This window comes from Netta rufina (genome assembly GCF_964035555.1).
Source record: "Netta rufina genome assembly, chromosome: 20".
Classification (NCBI taxonomy): domain Eukaryota; kingdom Metazoa; phylum Chordata; class Aves; order Anseriformes; family Anatidae; genus Netta; species Netta rufina.
This window is the reverse complement of record NC_140144.1, coordinates 11,145,648-11,167,591: the sequence shown is the minus strand read 5'-3', so window position 1 is coordinate 11,167,591 and position 21,944 is coordinate 11,145,648. Positions and strand designations below refer to the sequence as shown.

Below are 21,944 nucleotides of genomic sequence, written 5' to 3'. Positions count from 1 at the left end.
ATGGGGCTGTTTCTGCTGCTCAGCCCAGCAGGAGGTGTGACCTCTGCGCTCGTGCCTGAGTGGCAGGGCCTTGCTGCTGGGGCTTGGCAGAAGAGCAGCATTTTTGACACCTGAAAATCCCATAAGAATTACAGAAAAAGCAAGGTACCAAACTATGCATCCTTTAAAACTAGTTGCAGACCGTTTCCAAGGACATATAGAAGCAGTAATTACTTGTTTCCAAGATTTATATTTATGTTTGGGGATATTGATGGTAGTCTCTCCCTCATAAAAACCTGTTTGTGCTTTTTTCAGCAGTGTAATTGATAATTGGAGATATGTAGACTACAGAAGCAAAAATGTGCATCTCTAAAAATAAGAATGCGGTTCTGCTAAAATGGAGTGTTAGAAACATTTCAGCTGTAGCATGATTGTCTGCAAGGAAAGAACCTGACAACCAATCGCAAGCTCAAAAAGTTGAGTGCAAACTTTGAAAATGTCAGATAAAGTATCATACAGAAAATGCCTTCTATTTAGAAATACAGTCATAAGAGAGCATTGCCACACACAGTTCTAATTCATTTCACTTTGGCAGGTAATTGTCTCTCTACAAAGAAAATATGAATTTGCCACGCTGAAATTGATACAGAAACACCAGCCTTTAAGACAAAATCTGCTGTGCGGGGCTGCCAAGTGCACTGAGGTAAATGTAAAGGTAAAAGCTTAAGAAATTTATAACTGAATTTCCCAAATGACAAGGGCCGTGTTGCACGATACAGGCACAAAGACGGAACAAGTAATAACAGAAGTGAACATGGGAAAGATGCTGCCAGGAGACAGCACAACACGGCGTCCAGCGCACCACGTGGGGAACAGGCAACAAAGGCAGCGACTCTCACCGTCACACCTTTCTAAGCACCAGCCTCTCACTGCTCACCTGCCTGCTTTTCTCTCACTCAAATACTTTGACAGACCCATCACATAAGATTTATGTCTCTAAGCTTTTAGAAACACACCTAACAATAAAAGTTCGGCTTTTTAGGATAAGAACGTAGTCACAGAAAAGCAAACAAAAGATAGGAGGCTTTTTCATGGGGTTCTGACAGTGTAAGATCCACAACCATATTCAGCATTCAGACGGTGAATATCACAGCTGTTAAAATCCAGCTCCTACGAAAGAAGTTAGCTACCACTCCACAGGTGAACTCTGATTGACAAACTGGGGAGCCTGAAGTGAACTTTTAATTCAATCGGAGTTGGATATTGTGGGTAACGGGATGATGAACTGGCAAGAGCCTTTACGGAGAAGCATCTGTGTGCTTTGGACATCTGACTTAATACCCAGATTTCAGGAACTGAGACCGACAAACCTAGAGATCAGCGCACGGATGCCGGTGTGCAGTCACCAACGTGAGACACCTTGCTCTGATCATTCACAGATCCGTCGTCATTTTGCAATGCTAAGAATCCCTGAGAATTCCACAGCTACGAACTGAAGCACCATACGATCTCCCACAAAGCCAAAGTTCTTCAGAAAGCTCAGCGCTTCATGCTTTCTGCAGCTCCGCAGCTTGGCTTCAGGTTGAACCATGTTTTTTATCTATATTCTGCTTTCAAAAGAGAGATCCAGGCCAACTAGATCAATAATTCTTTGACCTGAGCTTTATCACTAGCTATAGGTATTGAGTGATGTGAGAGCGAGTACAGGCTTTTTCAGCACTCCAAAATGAAATCTAAAGAGAAAAGGAACATTTTTTAATAATCGTCCTTTGACATCGGTTTGAATGCTTGGATTAGTTTTCTCTCAAAAAAGAGAAAAGAAGGTAAATTAAACGAGCAAAAATGTATAGGATTTGTATGTTTCTTTTAAAATAATAACTAATTTTAATAATTTTATCACTTTTTTTTTATGGCAGCAGACTTGTGATTCTTTAATTCTTTAGGTCAACAGTATAAAAGCCTGCTTAAAACCCCGAAAGAGAAAATATGATCAATATTGTAAGTGATGCAAGCAATGGAAATTTATAAAGGGAATAAAATAGATTTTCTGACAGGAAAATCACTGCATGGTTCAAGTCAGAGAACAGACAGCTCTGGTAGACATTTTGCTAGTTTCCCCACAAAATTAAATAACCCTTTTTTTTTTCCTCATAAGAGATTCGTACAGGAGAAAATGTAGTCTGTTAAGAGACAGTAGCACAAGGAAATGTTTGCCATATTTAGATCTCCTTTCACTAAAAAATGAAGAGGTCATTTCAGGTCAATCATCCTGGGCTCTTTTCTTTAGGGGAATGAGTCTCCAGCATGGCTCTTTATATTAAAGGATTTCATGGGCCTGAGTTATAGCTATTGGTATAATCACAGGTTTCAGAAATAAGAATAGTTATTTCGTATTTCTTTGTGAATGGAGAATGAAAAGGTCATTCAGTGTATGGTACTTCAAACACTTAAAAGGAAAGGTATTTTACTGCTTACTTACCTTTTTATGTACTGTATAGAAAGTAGGCATAATGTTGCCACTCTGCTATGCAGACGTGGAAGGAAAGAACCTTTTTTGTTTTATGAGAAAACTTGAGATACCTCCGCATTTCTTATTTTGACAATAAAATCATATGGAGATGAAGAAGGTAAATAAGAAACAGTCCTTTCCCGACACTTCTAATGTAAGATTTAGAGGCGATCAAATGAAATCAATGTGGCAGGTTCAACACAAACAAACGGAGGTGTTTTTTTTACCTGGCGTGCCATTAAGCTATGGAAACTCCATGCCGTAAAAGGTAGCAAATTTTAAATTGTACATACGTTTAAAAGCAATAAATTAATTGAAGAAAAAATCACCAAAGCAATTATATAAAAATAGCACCTCTAGCTAAGAAAATAGATTAATTTATTGGAGGCTGGGAGAAGATCCTATAAAATTCCCTGTTCCCACACTCATCCTCAAACATCTGCCAGTGTCCAGCTTTAGAGACAGAATTCTGAGCTAGACAGACCTTTTATTTAACTTATCAGCTATGTTCTTATGACTTTCTTTTCCTGTTTTTTTTTTTTTTTGTCTTTTTTTTTTTTTTCCTTTTGTATTTCCCTAAGATAAATTACACTTTGCAATTACAGATCCCTGTTTCTTAACCCACAATGGAAAACAAGTACACGTAACCCATTTCCATCCATATGAGGAAGGACATATGCTGAACCAATAACTTTCTTGTTTCGGGGCATAAATTAATGTCTCTGAAGGCTAACCAGCAATCCCAACAATGCCTTGTGAATCACAGTTTGGGAGCACTAGGAACAGATTGCTTTTTCTAAAGCAACATACATGAACACTTCTGGAGGCTGTTTGCACACGCAATGGGCCAATGACTTGATCCATAACTCATGAGGTGTATTAGATAACAACAAGCATTACAAGCTTGAGGTTAATTAAATAACTTGTGCTTCGCATCTAAACAGAATATCTTTAATAAGCTTTCTATCAGGTTATAAACACTGATAGGGATTTTCCTAATCTTCCCCCACTGAGAAATGTGAAAAATGACACGTGCATTATAACCAATCTTATTCTGGTGCCAGTGTATTCTGTTTCAAGACACAACCTTTCAGATGAAGCTACAGATCTATGAAGCCAGCATTTTGTTTCTTGCCACTCCCATTGCCTGAGATGTAGCAGAGAATTTCCCAAGTAAATTCAGATTACAGCACACTTCAGAAGGGTTGTCAACATGAAAACATTGCTACTGTTCCTCCTCAGTTAGTATTTTTGGTGCTGTGGGTGACTAAGGTATTAAAATATAAGCTCAGCCTAGAGCGTACAGTATAAGATCTGTTTCTGTGGTATTGAACTAAGCCTTTCTGGTCAATCTGGAAAGCATCCTAAGGCTTTCACCAGTCTTTTAATTCCTGGATTATTTTCTTCTGCCTGAAGTTTCCCTTCTGTTTCCCTTTTGTTTGCTATTAATGCTTCATCTCTTCTGGGACAGTGATTCACAGTTAATCAGCTCATTTATTCTGAGACATTCAAAAACATTGCTCCATGGACAGGCCAGCCGGCTACTGCTGTAACCCTTACGCGGTTAAACCCCCTCTTTCCACAGGGGCTTCACAGTCTCTACTGGCTTGTAACCATTACACAATTACCAGCAAACCATTGGGCAAGCTGCAGACATCAGTGCCATCAACAAAACTAGAGAAAATGTAGTTTGGGTTACCTAATAAGCAGTAAACAAAACAGAGCAAAACTAAAGAGTACCTAGCTCTACCTCTTAAGTCTAACGTCAGTCCATTTTCCAAACAGGGTGATGAAAGTTAAGAAACTGTGTTAACTGCTCTTATATTTATGTTTTTCCTTATTGTTATTTTGTACTGCAGCAGCATTACATTTATCAGCTTCCTTATTTTTTCTGTTATTATTGATTGCGTTTTTTTTTTTTTTTCTTTCATAGTCAATTTTAACAGTATTTCTATAATCATACATATATCTGTCAAATGAGGGTAAAACTTTCACTGTACTGGTAAACTTTACTGCAATGGTTTAGTTAAAGGGGAAGAATATCCTCAGTCTGCACACACTCATTTTGTCTGAAAAGCTACCTTACATTGATGTGGGCATGTCTGTAGGAGCCAGGGCACCCTGCTGTGGATGGCTCACCTTTATGTAAGGTGTAAAGGAGGGCAAGTCAGGAGCTGTGGGCAATCGTGGCACAGGCTGGGCCTCAGTGACCCGGTGCGGTCCCACAGACGTGAGGCTGACAGCAACAGACCCCAGAGGACTAAACCAGGGTACCGAGTGGGGCCAGGCCCCCAGGCAGCACAAACCCTGAGGCTACGTGGCAGAGGGTGTGAGGGAAGCGTGGGGTGCAGGCACCTGGTCCCAGGGGGGAATGAGGAGCACCCCTTTCTTCTCACCTCCCCTGAGGTTTTGAATTGTAACTGAGTAAGTTTTCCAGGGTTTTCTCCATAAATGTCTACTGTATTTTGTATTTATTGCTTGAATGAGGACGGTACGGTTTCTCCTACCCAGCTCTGTAGGGAGCAAAGGGGATATGTAGTATATCATATGGCCTCTCTCCCGTCTTTCTGGCTGACCAGAAGCAGGTGGCTTCAGCACTGAGCTGCGTTTTTGGAAGTCTTTGTAAAGAAAGTCTTCCATTACTTTTTCCCCTTCTCCACTGCAAATCATCTCCACCTCTTAGTCTTATATTAGCAAACTATGCTAGAAATTGCCCAAAACTTCCTCAAAACTTCTTGTAAAACATGTTCATCAAAATGTTGGGGTACCTGTTTGATCCTGTTTGCCAGCTCCAACAAGGCATGTTCCAACATCTGTCTCATCACTATTTCTGAGTCAACGTTAGCTCTGTTTGCAGCAGACCGCATCTCATCTCATCTCATCTCATCTCTCCTTCACTTCTGCCTGGGAAGCCTCCAGTCCCCTTTAGGGCCCTATTGGGCTTGTTGTTCTTTTACTGGTGCTTGTTGCTGTTTCACTTGGGCTTGTTGCACTTTCTAGGCATCCTACGCTTCTACCACAGCCCTGCAGGGCACAGCTCCCCATCTCTGTCTGAGGGCTCGCCCTTGTTTCCTCAGCCAGCTCCTTCTCTCTGCCCGAGGGCTCGGACGCTTCTTGCCACCCACCGGCCCTCTGGGGACAGCTGGGACCCTTCCAGATCTCCCCCGGTGCCGTCTGCTCGGGGGTCGCCCCTCAGGGCATCGCTGCGGGCTCTGGACCTGCCCGGGGGGTGCCTGAGGAGCCGGCGCCCGCTGCCAGGAGGCGCGGGGCGGGGGGGCGCTGCCCCCCCCCTCCCCTCCCCTCAGCCCCCTTCCCGCCACTTTTGCCCTGAGGCGCCCCAAGGAGGGGACGGTGCGGGGAGGGGGTGGGGGTGCTCCGAGCCGCCCCCCGCCTTGTCCCCGCCGCACTACAGCTCCCGGCAGCCCCCGTTCCGTGACGCGCCCCGGGCGACGGCGACGCGGGCCGGGCCGGAGCAGGGCCCGATGCGGCGCACAGAGCGCGGCCCGCCCAGCGCCGGCCCCCGCCCCCGCCCCGCCTCGCTCCGGCTCGGGCCCGGGCCTATGCGGCCCCCCGCGGACCATGGGATCCCGGATCCGGTGAGCGCCCCGGGGCTCCGCGGGGGAAGGGGCCGCGGCCGGGACCTGCACCGGGACCGGCACCGGGACCGAGCGGAGGCCGCGGGTGGGCCACGGCCGAGCCCCGGGGGCGGGCGGCGGGCGGGGGGGGGGGGCCCGCGCTGCACGGCCACGGCCCGGCCCCGCCGCTGGCCGAGGGGGGCACGGCGAGGCCCGGGGGCGCCTCCCGGCCCCGGCGGCTCCGTGAGCCGCATCCCCACGGAACCCCCGCGGGGCCGGGCCGGGGGTTGGGGCCCGGCTGGGGCTGTGCGGGCCCCGAGGGTTGGGGCTGAGGGCACTGCCCTGGGGGGTGGGGGTCGGGCTGAGGGGAGGGGGGGGGTGGGCTGCAGGGGGCACCCCAAAGGGCATCGGCTCGGGGCTCGGGGGGAGGCGAGGGGCGCTGCAGTCAGGCCTGCAGCTCCCTGCCCGCAGTGGGTCTCAGCATTTTCATAGCTCAGGGGTTGATTTATTGGTAGGAGCTCTTGATAAGTCACGGATCCTGATAGAGATCTCAGTTCATTGCGCTGTGCCAGGGTAATTCCTTCCTCTGAGGTGGGTAGGGGTGCAGTAAAGCTATTGCTGCATAGTGAGTGCTGGCATCTCTGTGTGTGGAAGCTGTGCTGGGGACGTCCAGTTAGCCCGTATCTCATTGAGCAATGTCAGTAGGTGCCGTTGAGCAACAGCTTTTCTTTCTTTAACACGTTGCTTGTCAGGATTACACAGGGCTTCAACTTTTCACCTCTGTTGTCTAATTTGAGTATAAGACTGGAGTAGCAGCAGTAGTTTGCATCGTCCTTGGTGTGATGACACGTCTCTGTATTCCCAAGCCTCTAGGCTGGGTACACGTACCTGTACTGGTGTAGGAAAATGTAAATGGGTAGTGAGTGCCCGCAGTCATAGTGCTGAGGTGACTGGTTGCTTCCAGAAAGCAACCTTTCTTCTCTGGGAAAGGACGCTTTTTGCCCTTCTGTGGAGTATGGGTTCTCCACTGTTGCTACAAAAAATCAAAGAAAAATAAGTTAAACTCTTAGCTTCTGTTCAAAGTACAAGTTCAGTCTAAAACCGTTGCCATTTTCTGTAACTTAGAGTGTTGGATCTGGCAGCAGTCATCCTTGCATGGGTCACTTCAAAAATTGTGGTCTGAAATCACTTTTTATGATGCCTTTTTCTTAAACCACTTGAAATGGGTGATGCTCTCTCGCGTCTGCTTTGCTGATTGCGGATGCAGGCACTTGGATGGGGAGCTTCAACTGGAGCCCTCGCTGAGGCGGGAGATGTGGCAATTAGAAGTGTTTATAAGCACCAACGGACTTACGGGCTTTATCTGTACAAAGTCTGTTTCGGTGTGAGTGTCTCTTTCAGATAACTGGCAAATCCTGCGTCTTTCTATGTTGCCAGGAAAACAGAGGTGGTGACCCTCTATAAGCATTATGCTTCGTTCCTCCAGGACTTCATGAGAAAGCATTTTGTCTGCTGAGTGATCAATTAATTTTGCATTGAGGGACAATTAATACATTTCATTTTCCTTCCTCTGATACAAACTACAACAGCACCGTGCTTTTGCCCTTATTCTACTTGAGCACCATTCACAACAATCGTGAATTACGCAAAGAATGAGAGAGCCTATCTCAGAGACGTGCCAGGTCTGCTCTTTTGAGCCAGATGTCTAACCACACTGAGATTTTTGTTAAACATCTTTGGGCAGGGTCTTTCACCTTCTGTGTTGCCAAGGGAAATGATAACTATTAAAAGGGAAGAGTGGATTTTGTTGCTGCTAATATTACAGCACATTTTACATGTGCGGTATCATATCCAGGTTTAAAATGAAGGAATTGGAATGAAAAGTGTTAAATATTTGTCATGTGGCATAACGCTTGTAGCTTTTTTTCCCAAAATTACAGGTAAATCTAAGGTTTCACCTAAAGTGATTCAAGTGGGGTTTAAGACTTAACAGTTAATCTAATTAATTAAATTAATTAACATACCGTACAACTTATGCCATAATTCAGAAATACAGAACTTAAAAAAGAGTCTGCCTAGAATACATGTACGCTCCATTTTAAGGTAATTTGAGGCTTTTCTTTTGACCTCTTCCTTTTTCCAAAGGGTGTTTTTTCTAAGTTTCGTTCCTTCGTGTAAGATTCTTAGAAGCAGCCCAGACTCTGGAGGCATTTGCTGACTTGAGGGTGGTGTTCACCTCTCACCTAATATGTCGGTGGTGTGCAGCACAATGCTTTTGCAAAGAACCCTAAGGCAGGGAATAGAGTCTAAAGATACTGGTGAAGTTGCTCTGTGAAGTAATCTTCCTCGCTGTCAACAGGTGGGCTTCCCAAGCCGTGACATTAATGAATCTGAAGTTAATGCTGTGCTTCCCCTCTTGTGGGAAGTAAGGAACAAAGTTCTTGTTACAAACTTGAAAACAAAATTGGGCTTCTGCTGGGATTTATTTTCAAATTTGAAATTTTGCTATTGCTATCAGGACTTTCATGTTCTATCCTTCTTAATTAGATTTCTGTAATTAATAGGCTTTATTTTAATTATCCTTCTGGGATCTAGTAGTAAAGAAATAAACTAAAATCTGGAAAACACATTCTGGCCCAAAACAGACCAGCATTTTGAATTTCTGTAAAATACTGTACATTTGAATTTCTGTGATTTTTAAATGATTCTTTGAATCATCTGAAGTACTTTTCAGGGTGATAAGTAGCTTCCTGGTTGGGGCAGGGGCTGGGAGCACGAATGAGAAAATAATTTTATGATGGGGTATACTGAGGCAAGCCCTCTTTACTCATAGTGCCAGTGAGTTTTGGAACCCTAGCAAAAATCCAGTAGTCAGGTTTCTTGCTTCTTGCTATGGATTGATAATTAGGAGGGATATTAAACTCTGGCACACGATCACTTGCACACTCTGCGATATGCTCCGCATGAAACCCAGACATATGTCAGTTATAGTTTTGATGGATGTATAGTAATGAGTCATTAGAGTGAACAATTGCTTAGAGGAAATTATCAGTAGCTGCATCAGAAGGAAATCACGAAGTTGCCAGCGGTACTGTAAGCTTTTGGCGTGCGGGTAGCTGCAGGCGCAGAACAAGGTCCCGCCGGGGCGTTGCTCCTCGCCTTGGCGCGTGCCCTATGGCGTGTGCGAGGCACCCTGAGCTGGGCAGGCTCTTGGAAAAGGAGTCTAGTTGGCCTGGTTGTTCTCGCGTCGTGGTACCCTTCAGTGCTTAGTACCTATTTACCTATTTTGAACAATGTGTCAGGACCAGTTTCTTGCATGGAATTGCGTTACAGAGTAAAAAAGTTGCCCTGGTCCATCCCAGCGGTGGTTGGGCTTCAGTGAAGAAAGAAGAGATCCCTGGTGCTGGTCTGTTTGCTGTAGAGCTTGCTATGTACTGAGATGTGGTATTACCTACTTAGGCAATACCAAGCAGAAAAAGTTAAAGACATGGAAGTTAGTAAGGGCTGGAGGTGCGATATCGGCAATGGATTGGCAATCCTGAACTTCTATAACTTTTTCTGTAAGAGATCAGTAACTAAGTCTTGCGACAAGAGAGCTAACGATCAAACACTGTCAGGCTCCTCTCTTATGCATCGTTTTTGTAAGTAGAATGATTTTTTCTGTCATAAGTGCTACTGCATTGTCCTATGTGTAGGGAGAACACTGCTGACAGAATCCAGATTGTGGCCGTAGGTGTGTGAGATGTGCACTTCCATATAGACAGCTTCGGAGAAGAACTTTAATTTTACTCTTCATAAATCTTGTGTAAGGCTTATTTTAAAATATTATTTCAATATAAAATTTCTTACATATTGTTTTGATATTAAAGCAATTTCTACATCGAAGAGGTTTGCAGTAATTCCTACAAAGAGCACTTATCACAGAAGTGTTCTTTTCTCATAAAAACTCATCCTAAATTTCTACTTACAAAAATTATTGCACTCCTTTTTCAGATTATCGAGTTATCAAATAAATGCGGTACTTTTTACATATGTGTCCTGTGCATTGCTTTTTTTTATCATACGTATGTTCACTTGGTAATTCAGCATGTGTCTGAGTGCTACCTGGAGGCTGTGAGGGGAGATCTTTGCACAAGGGTGTTTGGGTTCCCAGCGCTGGGGACAGGTCCAGTGAGCTGAGGTTTCGGTACAAGGCACATGCAGCATTACATGGCTGTGGGGCAGGTTAGTAATCATAAAAAGAGACTGCAAAATATACATATTATGATGCATGTTTATGCAGTGTTTGCAAACTGTATGAAGCCTCTTAGTGACTTGTTTCCTTAATTCCACCGAAAAGTTATAAAATGCTCAGAATTCAACAATGGCTTCATTCTCACGTTGACTTCATTCTCATACCGAGGTGTTGGCTTCTTGAATGCAGTCTTTAATACAGAGTTTCTGACTTGGCAAAACTACTTCAATTTCACTGTTCCTAGGAATAAGTGAACGTTTGTCATGGAATATTAAAATAGAAAAATTTAATGTCTTTTTGTCTGAAAGTTTTGGTATATAGCATGTGCTCTTGCCAGCTGTGTTAAGCAGTGTTTTCACTGCAGAATTTAAACACAGACCCTAACATAATACTAAAAAGGTGTTTGTTATTTTAACCATTAGCTGGAAAAATATTAGAAAATGTATAAACTTTTAATTAAGGAAACAGGGTGCTAAAAATAGAGATATAAACAAGGAGGGTAAGATAAGGCTGCACAGCAATAAATTTTAACGGAAAAATAATTTTTCTGTGTTAAGTGGTTATCGTATCATACTCATCCTGTGCCAGGACTGTAGCAACATAGCTAAGAATCTGAATTTTTGAAGCAGATCATGTGCAGCACAAAGAAAATTAGGCAAGTTTATTTCACGCTGCGAAGTAATAGTTGCTTTGCTGATCTTAGGTTCTCATAACTTACCAATGCACTGCTCAGAAAAATGGCTACTAAATGCAAATCAGTTGGGAACTGGTGGCAAATTAAATTAAAATTAATTGAATTGTGGACAATATTGTTGCTCCTGAGAGGTGCTCTGTAAAATTGTAGAGTGTGATCCTATGCTACTGAAACCAATGGTAGCTTTTCTGTTAATTTAAATAGGTGTGGGATTTGGCTTAGAGCCATTTGACTTGCACTGAGTGGGTCTGTGGCATGAGTAGAAATGTTTTTTTTAATCACTTTTGGTGTTAAAGTAGGATAAAAATAATATACATTCTCTGAAGAGCAGGCTTAACTCCTTCACATGTTTATATTTCTGGTTTGAGATGCTGAGGAAGATGATTTTTTTGTTGCTGTTTTTTATTATTCAGACGGGAATTCTGGCATAAATATAATTTTTTTTTCTTGCCATTGTTTTCATTTGTAGCTGTAAGGGAACTAACAGAATTTACAAGTTACTTATACCTCAACAGATTTCTAATTTTAGATAGTTTACGTTAACACATAGGAGACAATATTATCACTAGAAAAACAGCTATAAATTTAGAACAGTTTTGATACTTAGTTTTAACTGGAAAATCTAAGAATAAAGTGTCACATGTTCCGACTTACAAAATCCCTATTTCAGTAACCAAAAAATTATGAAGTCTAATGTGTGGTTCTCTTTAATCTCATCAAAAATTCTGGAGTTGCTAAAATTGTTAGGCAGAAACTGAACTCAAAATATGCTTTCTTATACAATCACTTGCGGCATTTATATGCTCCTTATGAAGTGTATTTCCAGAGCTTCATTTATGGAGTTGGCTTTAGAATTATGTTAGTAAGAGCTGAAAATGTAGGCTAAGTGTTTTTTTCAGTCATATAACATTAACTTTCTACTTTTAGTACTGGTATACTAATAACTCTGGATCAGAATAGGCTCTTTCTGTAAGCTTCATTTGCCTTTTGTAGCTGAATTTGGTATCTCCTTTAACCATATCACCTATTTCCTTTTTTCATCTGCATCTGGCAACTTTCCACATTTAAGACTGCAGTGTCTTGAGGCTAAACCTTGTGCATTTGAAATATTCTCCAGCAGGGCCCTTCTGACAAAGAGATGCAACAGTTATTAAGAGGTATTAAAGAAGGGAACTGTCTTCATCCTAAATACAGCCTCTTTTTTTTTTTTTTTTTTTTTTTTTTTTTCCCCAGCAATGTATGCCTAAAGTGGCTTTGCATCCTCTTGACTGCTGCTGCTTTTTTTTTCTTTTTTTTTTTTCTGAGTAAATAGGTGTCATGAAGTTGAACTTGAGGGTCACAGTAATGAAAATGTGAATCTGTTTTATTTGTTTCATGTTGGGCAATTTGACTCTGCTTTCAAATTGGTGAAGAGAAAAGGGTAATTAGGTTTTATTTTATTTTTTCTGAAAAAATATCCAAGATGGTATTTAGCATATACAGCGATTTACTTTCTCATTTGAAAGTAAATGTGAAATAAAAAATAACTTGCTTTTGCAAGTTGTATATGTAATCACAGTTGATATTATGCCCAAGAACTGAAATAAGCATTGCTTTTCAGAATGTTACCCAGGGGAACAAAAAGCATAGTTCTCTTTTTCTGGCAAAGTTTCTGAATAACAGGCCTGTGACATTTTCATATGTAGAAATGCAGACAGGTCACGGTGATTGAAATGACATAAAGGATCTGTGTGCTTGATTTCAATTGTTTTTTATTTAAATTTTTCTTGGTGGAATTCATTTGGACACTGTTCATACTGACTGATCTGAGCCTCAGTGCCTACCTGTTACATTCCTGCAAGGCAGAAAGATCTGAGGTTCTCAGGCCATAAAACAAGGAATCTATTTTATGAAGTTGTCACTGTAATGTATGCATTCTTAGAACCCTTTTTGTCTGAGTAATTGAAAGCATGCTTGGAAAAAAAAATCTGTGTGTTAAATACTTTTCTTTTTTTCCCCTTTCAGACAAAATCCGGAAACTACCTTTGAAGTGTATGCAGAAGTAACTTATTCAGGCATCAGTTGCATTGGGAAAGGTACTGTTTTGTGCTGTAATTCTACCTATTTCTTGGCTAAAACTATTCTTAACCATGTAGTGCAAGGTAATGAGGTATATTCATTATTATGTTCTTCCACCTTTTAAAGAAAGCTGGAATCTTTTGCAGTTGGGACTAATAATATGAAAATCCTGCCTCTGTCCCTATTTGTGGACAGTTTCTTGGGTTCTTTGACTGTTTTGTCCTTTGTCTTTTGGAATAGAAATAACTCTTACTTCATTGAGTTGAAAAAGTAAAAGCATTTTCAGATTTATATTTCTGCTCGTATGAGGAATGATTAGGTTTAAATTAAAAAATAGTCCAAATGTTTTTCTATGGAATTTATTTTTACTTACTATTTCTTAGATGTATACAAAAGCATTGTCTTCCCAAAATTCTTCCTTTGATCAAATGATTTTATCTAGATATAAGGTATGGAAGTAGCTTATGATTTGGCTAACTAATGATTTTCACCAAATACTGTTATTGAGTTATAGCTATACAGGTATATTTCCATAATATTATTTCTGAGAAATATTCCTATGTTTATGCTAGAGAAGTCCTGTAACAGCTGAAACCAACATGGAAGTGTATTTGTGAATGTTTGGTTATCCTTGTTTCTATAACTGATGAAGTTGATTAAAAAAATAAACAGGAAAAGCAAAAGTTGAAATTCCTAATCTCAGAATTGATTTCAAGATTCTGTTTTGTGAGGTCAGTCTCTAGAAAGTTATGGAAAGGAAGGATGTCAAAATGAAATCATTACAATTAGTCAACACGTATTGAAGTAATATACCATTGATCTTTGGCAAAGCAATCCTATGTTTATTGTATATATGGTACAATGAGCCGTAACTTTATTGACTGGGGAGCCGCTTATCTCCTTCTATATCTGTATTTGTTTGTTACAATCAGTGAGAGCCAAATAACTGCAACTCTTTCCTTTAGTGCCAAAGCCTCCATAGGAGTTGTAACTGGAATACAGTTTTGGCTTGTCCTACTGCTGTACACCGTCACAACTATTTGATGTAACTGCAGGAGCCCTTTTAATAACTGGTCTTTGTTTCTGCACATCTGACCTGGATTCTAGTGCCAGAAAATCTGAACAAATTTGACCGTAAACATTACATTGTACAGTACTAGTGTCTGGGTATAATCTTCTCTTTGAAGTTTGTTTGCATCCCCCTGGAGGGATTAATTCCCTGCTGTGGGAAGGTGGGTTAAAAAGCACTGAAACTACTTTACAGGTTTTTAATTGGAGAATTTAGTATACATCTTGTTCTATAAACCAACTGATTCTGTGGGAGTTTCACTTTAGTTGTGTTTTTAAGTTTGTTGTATGCACTTGTAGGTGCAAAATACTAGAAATGGTTGTTCTTAGTGTGTAAAAAAATATAAAAAAGAAATACAGTTTGTATGTTCTGAAGTTATTCTGTCTGAATAATCTTCTAAATTTTTTTCCCCACCTAATACTTGGTATTTAAGAGTAGTCTTGTATTCTCAGAAGTTTTAGATGAGTGTATCTTCAAATATTCTGTCCTCGTCTTCTAAGCAAAGCTAGTTGGTTGTTTGCTTCTCTGCAGTATCAGCTGTATTTAATAGCTGTACTGTATTTTAAGGCAAAGCGCCATTCTAGAAATATAGTCCCAGAGACCTCCATGTAGTCATTTCTTTCTCCTTCCTTGGCTATCTAGTCTTTGCTGGAAGACTTAGGATATATATCAGTGTGTTTTACTGGAGTCACAGGAATGTATATTAAATGGCAAGGAGCAGTTACTATTAAGAAAAGCAAAACATAAAAAAAAATGTAAGGAGCAAATTATCAGACATGTTTAAAAAAAATCTTCCCAAAGAATGGATTCTGAAATGAACTGAGACAACTATCTCTGAAGTTTATGTCTAGTCTGGTAGTGCTATCGACCGCTTATAATGCACTTAATTCTTGCATCAATTTTCTAATACAGTCTTGAGGAGAGTGAACTGTTCCAAAGCTATAAAAATCCTAGTGTGGGAGATTGTCTGGCTTGTGGGATGGTAAAACATGCCTCTGTTTTGTTAATAATCCAAAAGTTTGTATAGCAAGGGGTATTTTCCATGTAACTGTTAAGTATCAACTGCAATTAAAAGCTTTAATATATTTCATGGCTCATTTGCTTCTTGCTGAAATGGGAAATACTGACTCCTGTTATTAACTACTGACAGACAATTGTATATTCAAGTAGCTTTATTGCTTGTATAATTGTTAACAATCGTACATTAAATGTTTAGTAACTTTCCAAATGGATGAGAGCAGCATTTTACATCATCTATAGAAGGCTCCCTCTTAGTTATCAAGACAGTTGACTGCAGAAGAAAAAAAAATCTATTCTGGGCTCCAGGAAAGATCTCGATAAACTAGAAGGAGTTCTTGGAGGGCCACCAAGTTGGCAAGGGAGCTGGAGCACTTGTGCTGTGAGGGGAGGTTGAGGGTGCTGGGCTTGTTCAGCGTGGAGAAGAGGAGGCTTCAGGGGACCTGTACAGCAGCCTTCCGTACCTGTAAGGAGTTCATCAAGGTGACCGGCTCCCAGTGCATGGCAGGAGAACAAGAGGTGATGACACAGATTGAAGCGAGATGTTTTAGCTGGATGTCAGGAAATGTGTGTTCACCGTGAGCATGGTCAAGTGTTGGAAAAGGTCACCAAGAGAGGCTGTGCAGTCTCCATCCTGGGAGGTTTGAAAGACCTGACCGGGTGACAGCCTGAGCAGCCTGGTCTGGCCTCACACCTGACCCTTCTCCGAGCAGGAGGTTGGACCTAAGGACCGGAGATCACTTCCAGCCCGAATTATCCTATGATCCTATGGTTTGATTCCTAGAAATGCAAGCTCCAGGATCACTCAGGAGATGTTTTGTATTCCAAGTAAGACATGAAGAGAAAAATTTGTCAAAATAAAGAAAGTTGAAAAATCAAACATTTTGTTCCAGTCCAGGCACAACTGTGCCGAACAGCAGTGCGGTGTGTGAACTGAGGAGGGAAACGGTCACGGGATCAGCTCAGCTGTGGGCTCTTCAGCCTTTCTTGTCTGGATTGCTGAGAAATAATGAGTATCTGTTCTCAGCAGTGGTAATTGTGTATTTCTGCCACATGAAGTCTTCGGTATGTTGTGGAATTCCTAATTCAGTTGGATCTAAAAGCTATATTTGTGCTTTTCTTTGCATATTCATAGATCTTATTTGGGTACTTACAGATTTTTCTTACTGGGTCACTTTATGTAAATGTGATATCTGTATTTTGAGAACCATGAAGATATTTCAAGAGAAGACATTTAGCGATCCAGTCTTCTGTCTCAGCCTAATGAATGCAATTTCCTTGGAAGCTGGGAATTCCCAGTTTCCCTTTGAGTAACTGAATCTATTAGAGTGGAGTTGGTTTTTGTTTGGTTTTGTTGTGTTTTTTGTTGTTAAGAACATCTGACTTCCTGAAATTGAACAAAAATACAAAACTGCTTTTATTTTAACTTCCTGAAGCTCACTCTAATTTTTTCCTGGGTAGTTCTGACAGTAGGAGTATTTCTAACTTTAGTTATCATTTGGATTTAAGGAGCTATTTGCCTTACTAAATCCAGGTTATTACTTCTTTTTTTTAAAAAAAAAAAAAAAAAAAAAAAGAAAAAGCAAGCAAAGAATTTTTAGTTTTGTCACAATTATTTTAGAGATTTCACTGATAGGAGCTAACCTTTCTTCAGGAATTAAATAAAATAAAACCTTGAAAATTGAAGGTGGAGGGGAATAAAAATGCAGTGCATTGCTTAGCAGATACCAGTAATATATTCAAGACATAATCTAATTGCATCAGTTTTGCCTTTCTTTTGCAATACTGAAGTATGACATAGTCTCAACTGAAACATACATCTATTCACTTCTCTGTAAAATAAGTGTTGTAGCACTTGTGAACACTTCATGCAAAGTTTAAGGTCTACCATTGCTTTTGTTAGGATGCTTTTCAATTTCAATAACAGTCTTTGTAGCTGAAGATGTTTGTGCTGTTTGTTTCATTGCTGATGTATCTGGTGCTTTACAAATAAAGAAAGATAAAAGTTAATTGTTTAAATATACCCTGGAAATGCTAAATTCTCTGGTCTTAGGGGAGAGCTACAAAGAGCTTGAATTGTTTCTGTTACAAATTGTAACTGCTGAACTTCTAGAAATTCAGTAGTGTTTTATACTCTTGACATATTTAATGTTTACAAGTATGGTATAACACACTGGAAAAGCACTTGCTGTTTTTGAACTTCAGCTAAAATGTTTTCTCCTTTTACCAAAACTTTTCAGATGCACTAGAAAGAATTTACTAACAGTTTTCATTCAAATACCTACATAAAGCAAAATCATGCTAACTACTTAAGAAAGCTTTCTTTCAATTTTTCAAAGCACTTTATGATCTGACAACTGGTGCAGTTCATTCCTCAGAAATCTGTGACAAATGTAAGGATCTTGCTGGACCTGAGCCAAAGATCCCCCCTTGTTAGAGGGGGCTGTGAGGAGAACTGGAGCATAACTGTCAGACCATTGGTGTAGAAAAAGAATTTGTTAGTCTAAAGTAACCGATCAAAATCGTCTCTAAGATATGAACATCTGAAAGTAAATGCTCGTGAGAGTGAGGCACTCCCCCTGCACCCCTGTCTGGGAGGACATAGCATGCTTTTGTATGGGGTTTTTGTGTTCTCGCCAAAGCAGACATTATAAAAGTACGTCAAATCTGTAGCTTTACCATGTAGTGTGCCAAAGGCCTTTCTCTCCAAGGACCTCATCTTTCATCTTTTTGTGAGTGTAGCATAAATTCTTGCTGTGTGTTCAAGGAAAAAGCTGAAATGGTTTAGTACAGTTAAAGGATTTTTCTTTCTTTCATTCTTTTTATTTTTTTTTTTCATTTAAAATCATGGTAAGTTGGAAGCCTAAACGTGATAGCATGGACATAGTGTAAGTGTGCTAGAGTTTAACAAATGTTCACTGGATTAGTAAAGGAAATGTAGTTTATACTACTTCTTTTATGACAGAATTTAAAAGGTCTTGCTGGAAGACTCGCCATGTGCTTCTTTCTTTTCTCGAAAACATACCACCAAGTTGAAAAGGGAGATGAATCTTAGAAGGAAACTATTAACTCTGAGGGAGTTTATCATTGTTTGAGAGAAAGGATGGAATTTGCATTTGAATTGGCTCTGAGAGTAGCATGTACTACTAATCTTGTTCCTACTAGAAGCTTGTGAGTAGTTTAAGTACTTCCTTCTTTACTTTTCATGTTCTAGCCCTGTGTTGTAACAGCTCTTCCCCCACCCGCCAGTAGATCACGAATGTTATAACTGAAACTAATCGAAGCCCTTAACTCTGCAGGGAGATGTCATGATGTACTCGGGCCCTAAAAGTATTCCACGATTGTCGCTGTGGTTTCTGTGACAAGACTTCCGAGGCAGAGGGAACTAGCAGGCTTCTGCCTGTGCCAAATGCACGTGCTGCTGCTCCTTGCCATTCTCTATCCTATGTTTTAACTTTCACTGCCACATCAGTACCTGCCAAAACAGATCAAGTATTGGCTTGAACGTCAACACTGGTACTTGAGTAGAGTTAAGAGTTGGTAGTTCAAAAGTCTGTAAACCCTACCTGTGCATCTGTCAGAGCAACCTTTATTTTGTGAAGTGGAAGCATTTTGTTGCTTGAGGTTTGCTTGTTATGTATCGAGAAGTAGGTAACATACTAAATATTTAGGACTAACAAAGGAAGTGTAAAATTCACATTATGTTCCAGTAAAAAAGGGCTTTGTGTTGAATGTGTTCCTTAATTGGGGTATTACAAGTTTTCCTGTCCTATCTGTGTGACACTATTCCTACACCCAACTTCCCACTGCAGGACTGGAAAAATAACCAAATGTAAGGAGATGGCTAGCATCTAGGAATGCTAATTCTTCTAAGCTGTTTCTTTGTTTTCCTGTTTCCATTTGATTGCTTTTCTTCTGAATACCTACAAGGTGGAAAACTTTCACAAAGAACTTACTAGGACTGAAGTGTCTGGATCAAGTAAGTAGCACTGTCTGAACTGTTCTGTTCAAAGACAGTTCTCAGTTGGGATTTTACAGTATAAATTAAATATGGAACTCAATTTGAGGAGAAAATCACTTTATGAAACATTAGAATTTGTCATACTGCAAGTCATCATATGTTTTAGTTAAAACTTTTCTTAGGTCTGTTCTTATCCGATGATACCAGATTTAATAAAGACCGAAAATGTTAGTTATGAATGTTCTTCCATTTCTCTAATTTACTTTGTGGAAAGAGATCTGTTGTTCGTCCTTTTTGCTTCATCCTTTAACTACTTCTGTCTGCAATCTTTTCTATTGCACAAGTATTTACCAGTCTGTGCTATATTGCTGCTGCTGGCACTGTTTAACTAGAGAGGAAAATTCAGCACAGAAAGTCTTACTCACAAGACTTTAAACTCTTTTGTTGATTTATATTTTTTTAAAGGAGCTTGACATCTTCATCAAGTTCACAGTGGGCCTGCTTTGTTTGCTTTCTCTTGAATGCTTGATAAGATTTTTCTTCTATTGTTTTGTGCAGCGAGGACAGAACTTGCCATGGCTGAGGTGGTTTTTTTGTAAATCCACAATATGGTCATTGTCTGCTGCTGAATAATTGTGACTGCTTTTTGTACAACCAGAACTAAGGCTTTGGCTGTGAACAGATTCCTTCTTAGCGTGAAAAGAGACTAATCCATGTAAATACAGCCCCAAAATAAAGCTTTACAGAAAAAGGGAAAGGCTGCTAAGCAGGAGGGCAGAGGTCAGCAATTTAACCTTTAACCTAACAAATAAGAAGCATGAAAGTTCCTGAATTGGTTTACAAAGGCAAGCTCCTGTGATCTGTCAGTTTTTCTTTTCATGATAGAGTTGGGTGAGAAAACTGACTGACAGCTAGTGCCTTTTTAACTGCAGGTTGAAATTAACTGCTAAACTGAAACTTTTTAAGGGAGGTTTTTAGTGGTTTTAACAAATTATTTTCATTCACTAGCTGTATTTGTAGTTTTCCTTGAATTTATAGAGGTTTGAGTGGTTCTTCTTTTTAAAGAGTTCTTGAGAGAGTCAATTTAGATACCAAATGCTACTGAAGCATTTGATATTTCAGTATTTGAAGCGTTTAAGAATTTGATGAAGCACTTGTTGCAATTAACTCTCTATTAATGTGTTCCTTTAAGAGTAGGGCTGTTACTCCAATAACTGCAAGCAGATTGTACTTTGAATAGAGTCAAAAAAGTTGTTGTTATGGTGGTGGTGACTTAATCTAAGAGAGTAATTTTAACTTTAGTTTATGCTCAGTCACAAAAATTTCCAAGGTGGTTTGGTTTTGTTTGTCCTTATTTAATTGCAACAGGTAATCTCATTAATGCTGTTAACTTCTGCTTAAATCTTAGTGCATCTAAAATCAGTCGTTAATCTCAACATAGACACTTCTGTGACTTGTAAAGAGCTTTAATTAGAGTGTCATTCAGATGAAGAAATAATGACTTTAAAGAAGACTCCCTGTAGATTAAGACTAGGGATTTTTATTTTATTTATTTATTTATTTATTTTGCTCACTGCTGGTAGCAGTGTCCTGGTAATGACTGTCCATCCAGAGTTGTGTTACTCTTCTTATGCGTGTCTTCGATAGAAATACTGGATTTTAGGAGTCATGACTGTGTTTAGTCTGTCGGCACATGGGTCAGTAACTCTACCTAGCGAATAAGTTTAACAAGCAAGCAAAGTAAAATTGGTGAAACAAAAGAGGAACCAGGTCTATTTTCATTGCTGGTTCTTTTTGTTTTACGTAGTTCCTTGAAAGAAGAGAATGTAAACTCTAATTCAAAAAGAGGCCTAGCAGAGTGCCCTGGGCAGTTTTGGTCTGCTTCTCTGGGGTGTGATATTTTTTGTCACAAACAAAAAGACTTTTTTTCTTTTGTGGTGTGTGTTGCTTTTGTCTCTCTTTTTTGGGGGTGGTTTTTAAGATTTAAAAAAGAGTTAGCAAGGTGTTTTGAAATGAAATTATTACTGAAAGATATGCATGAAATGAATCCAAGATTCAGCCATGGCTGTATATTAAAAAAAGAAAAACGCCTCAACCTTATGCGCTACTAGAGAAAAAATTGAACCTGCAGACTTCTTTCTGAAATACTGCTGTGTGCTGATGCCCAGTTACAGGTTAGTGTGTGGTTCACTTCCCTGTAGTAGTGGTTGTGAATTACAGTGGTGGTAGGACACATTTTAATCACTGTATTATATTCTGTTTATATCCGAACATACTCATTATCTTTGAGCAAGGTGTCTCACTGGCTCGCCAGTGGATTTCTTCAAGTGAGAAGTGAGAAGAAACGCCAAGGCAATGCTGCTGACTCCTGACTGATGAGCAGAGGGATTTGGCCCTGCTGTGGCCCAGCAGATCTGACACATCTATTGGCTCTTGGGAAGATGATTGCTATGTCTTTTTTGGTTGGAAACAGTTTTGCATATGCTTTCCAATAAAGCCTGTTTCACAGAAAAGTGGGATAGAAACCAGGAAGTTTGACCTACAGATTAAGGATGATAATCTCGGATGGAAGGGGTGGGAGCTGGTACTGATAATCTAGGATTCAGAATGGGTTTTAATCTCAGCAGGTTTTGTTTGTATTTGCAGAGGAGCTAGTGTGTCTGTGTCCCATCCCATCTCATCTCCCTCTTCCCAATAAAGAATTAAGTTGCTTGTTTTCTTCTGAAGTTTTCTGTTACTGGCCATGTGGAAAGTAATATTTTCTAATTTGATAGACAAATTAATAAAAATAAAGTATTCATACTGTAGATAATTTAAATAATGCAAGTCTGTGTAGAAGGATCATGTA

At 40.2% G+C, this 21,944-nt stretch overlaps 1 protein-coding gene across 6 annotated transcripts in view; it reads left to right on the top strand.

Moving 5' to 3' along the window:
- The first annotated feature begins 6,010 nt into the window (after nt 1-6,010).
- Nucleotides 6,011-21,944, top strand: part of DENND1A (DENN domain containing 1A) — a 191,089-nt gene continuing 175,155 nt past the window's right edge. For all 6 annotated transcript variants that reach the window (XM_084298882.1, XM_084298879.1, XM_084298881.1 and 3 more), the window contains exons 1-2: nt 6,011-6,084; nt 12,996-13,066. In XM_084298882.1, the coding sequence (XP_084155008.1) occupies nt 6,068-6,084; nt 12,996-13,066 (88 nt within the window). In that variant the 5' untranslated portion in view covers nt 6,011-6,067. The remainder of the gene's footprint in view (nt 6,085-12,995; nt 13,067-21,944) is intronic.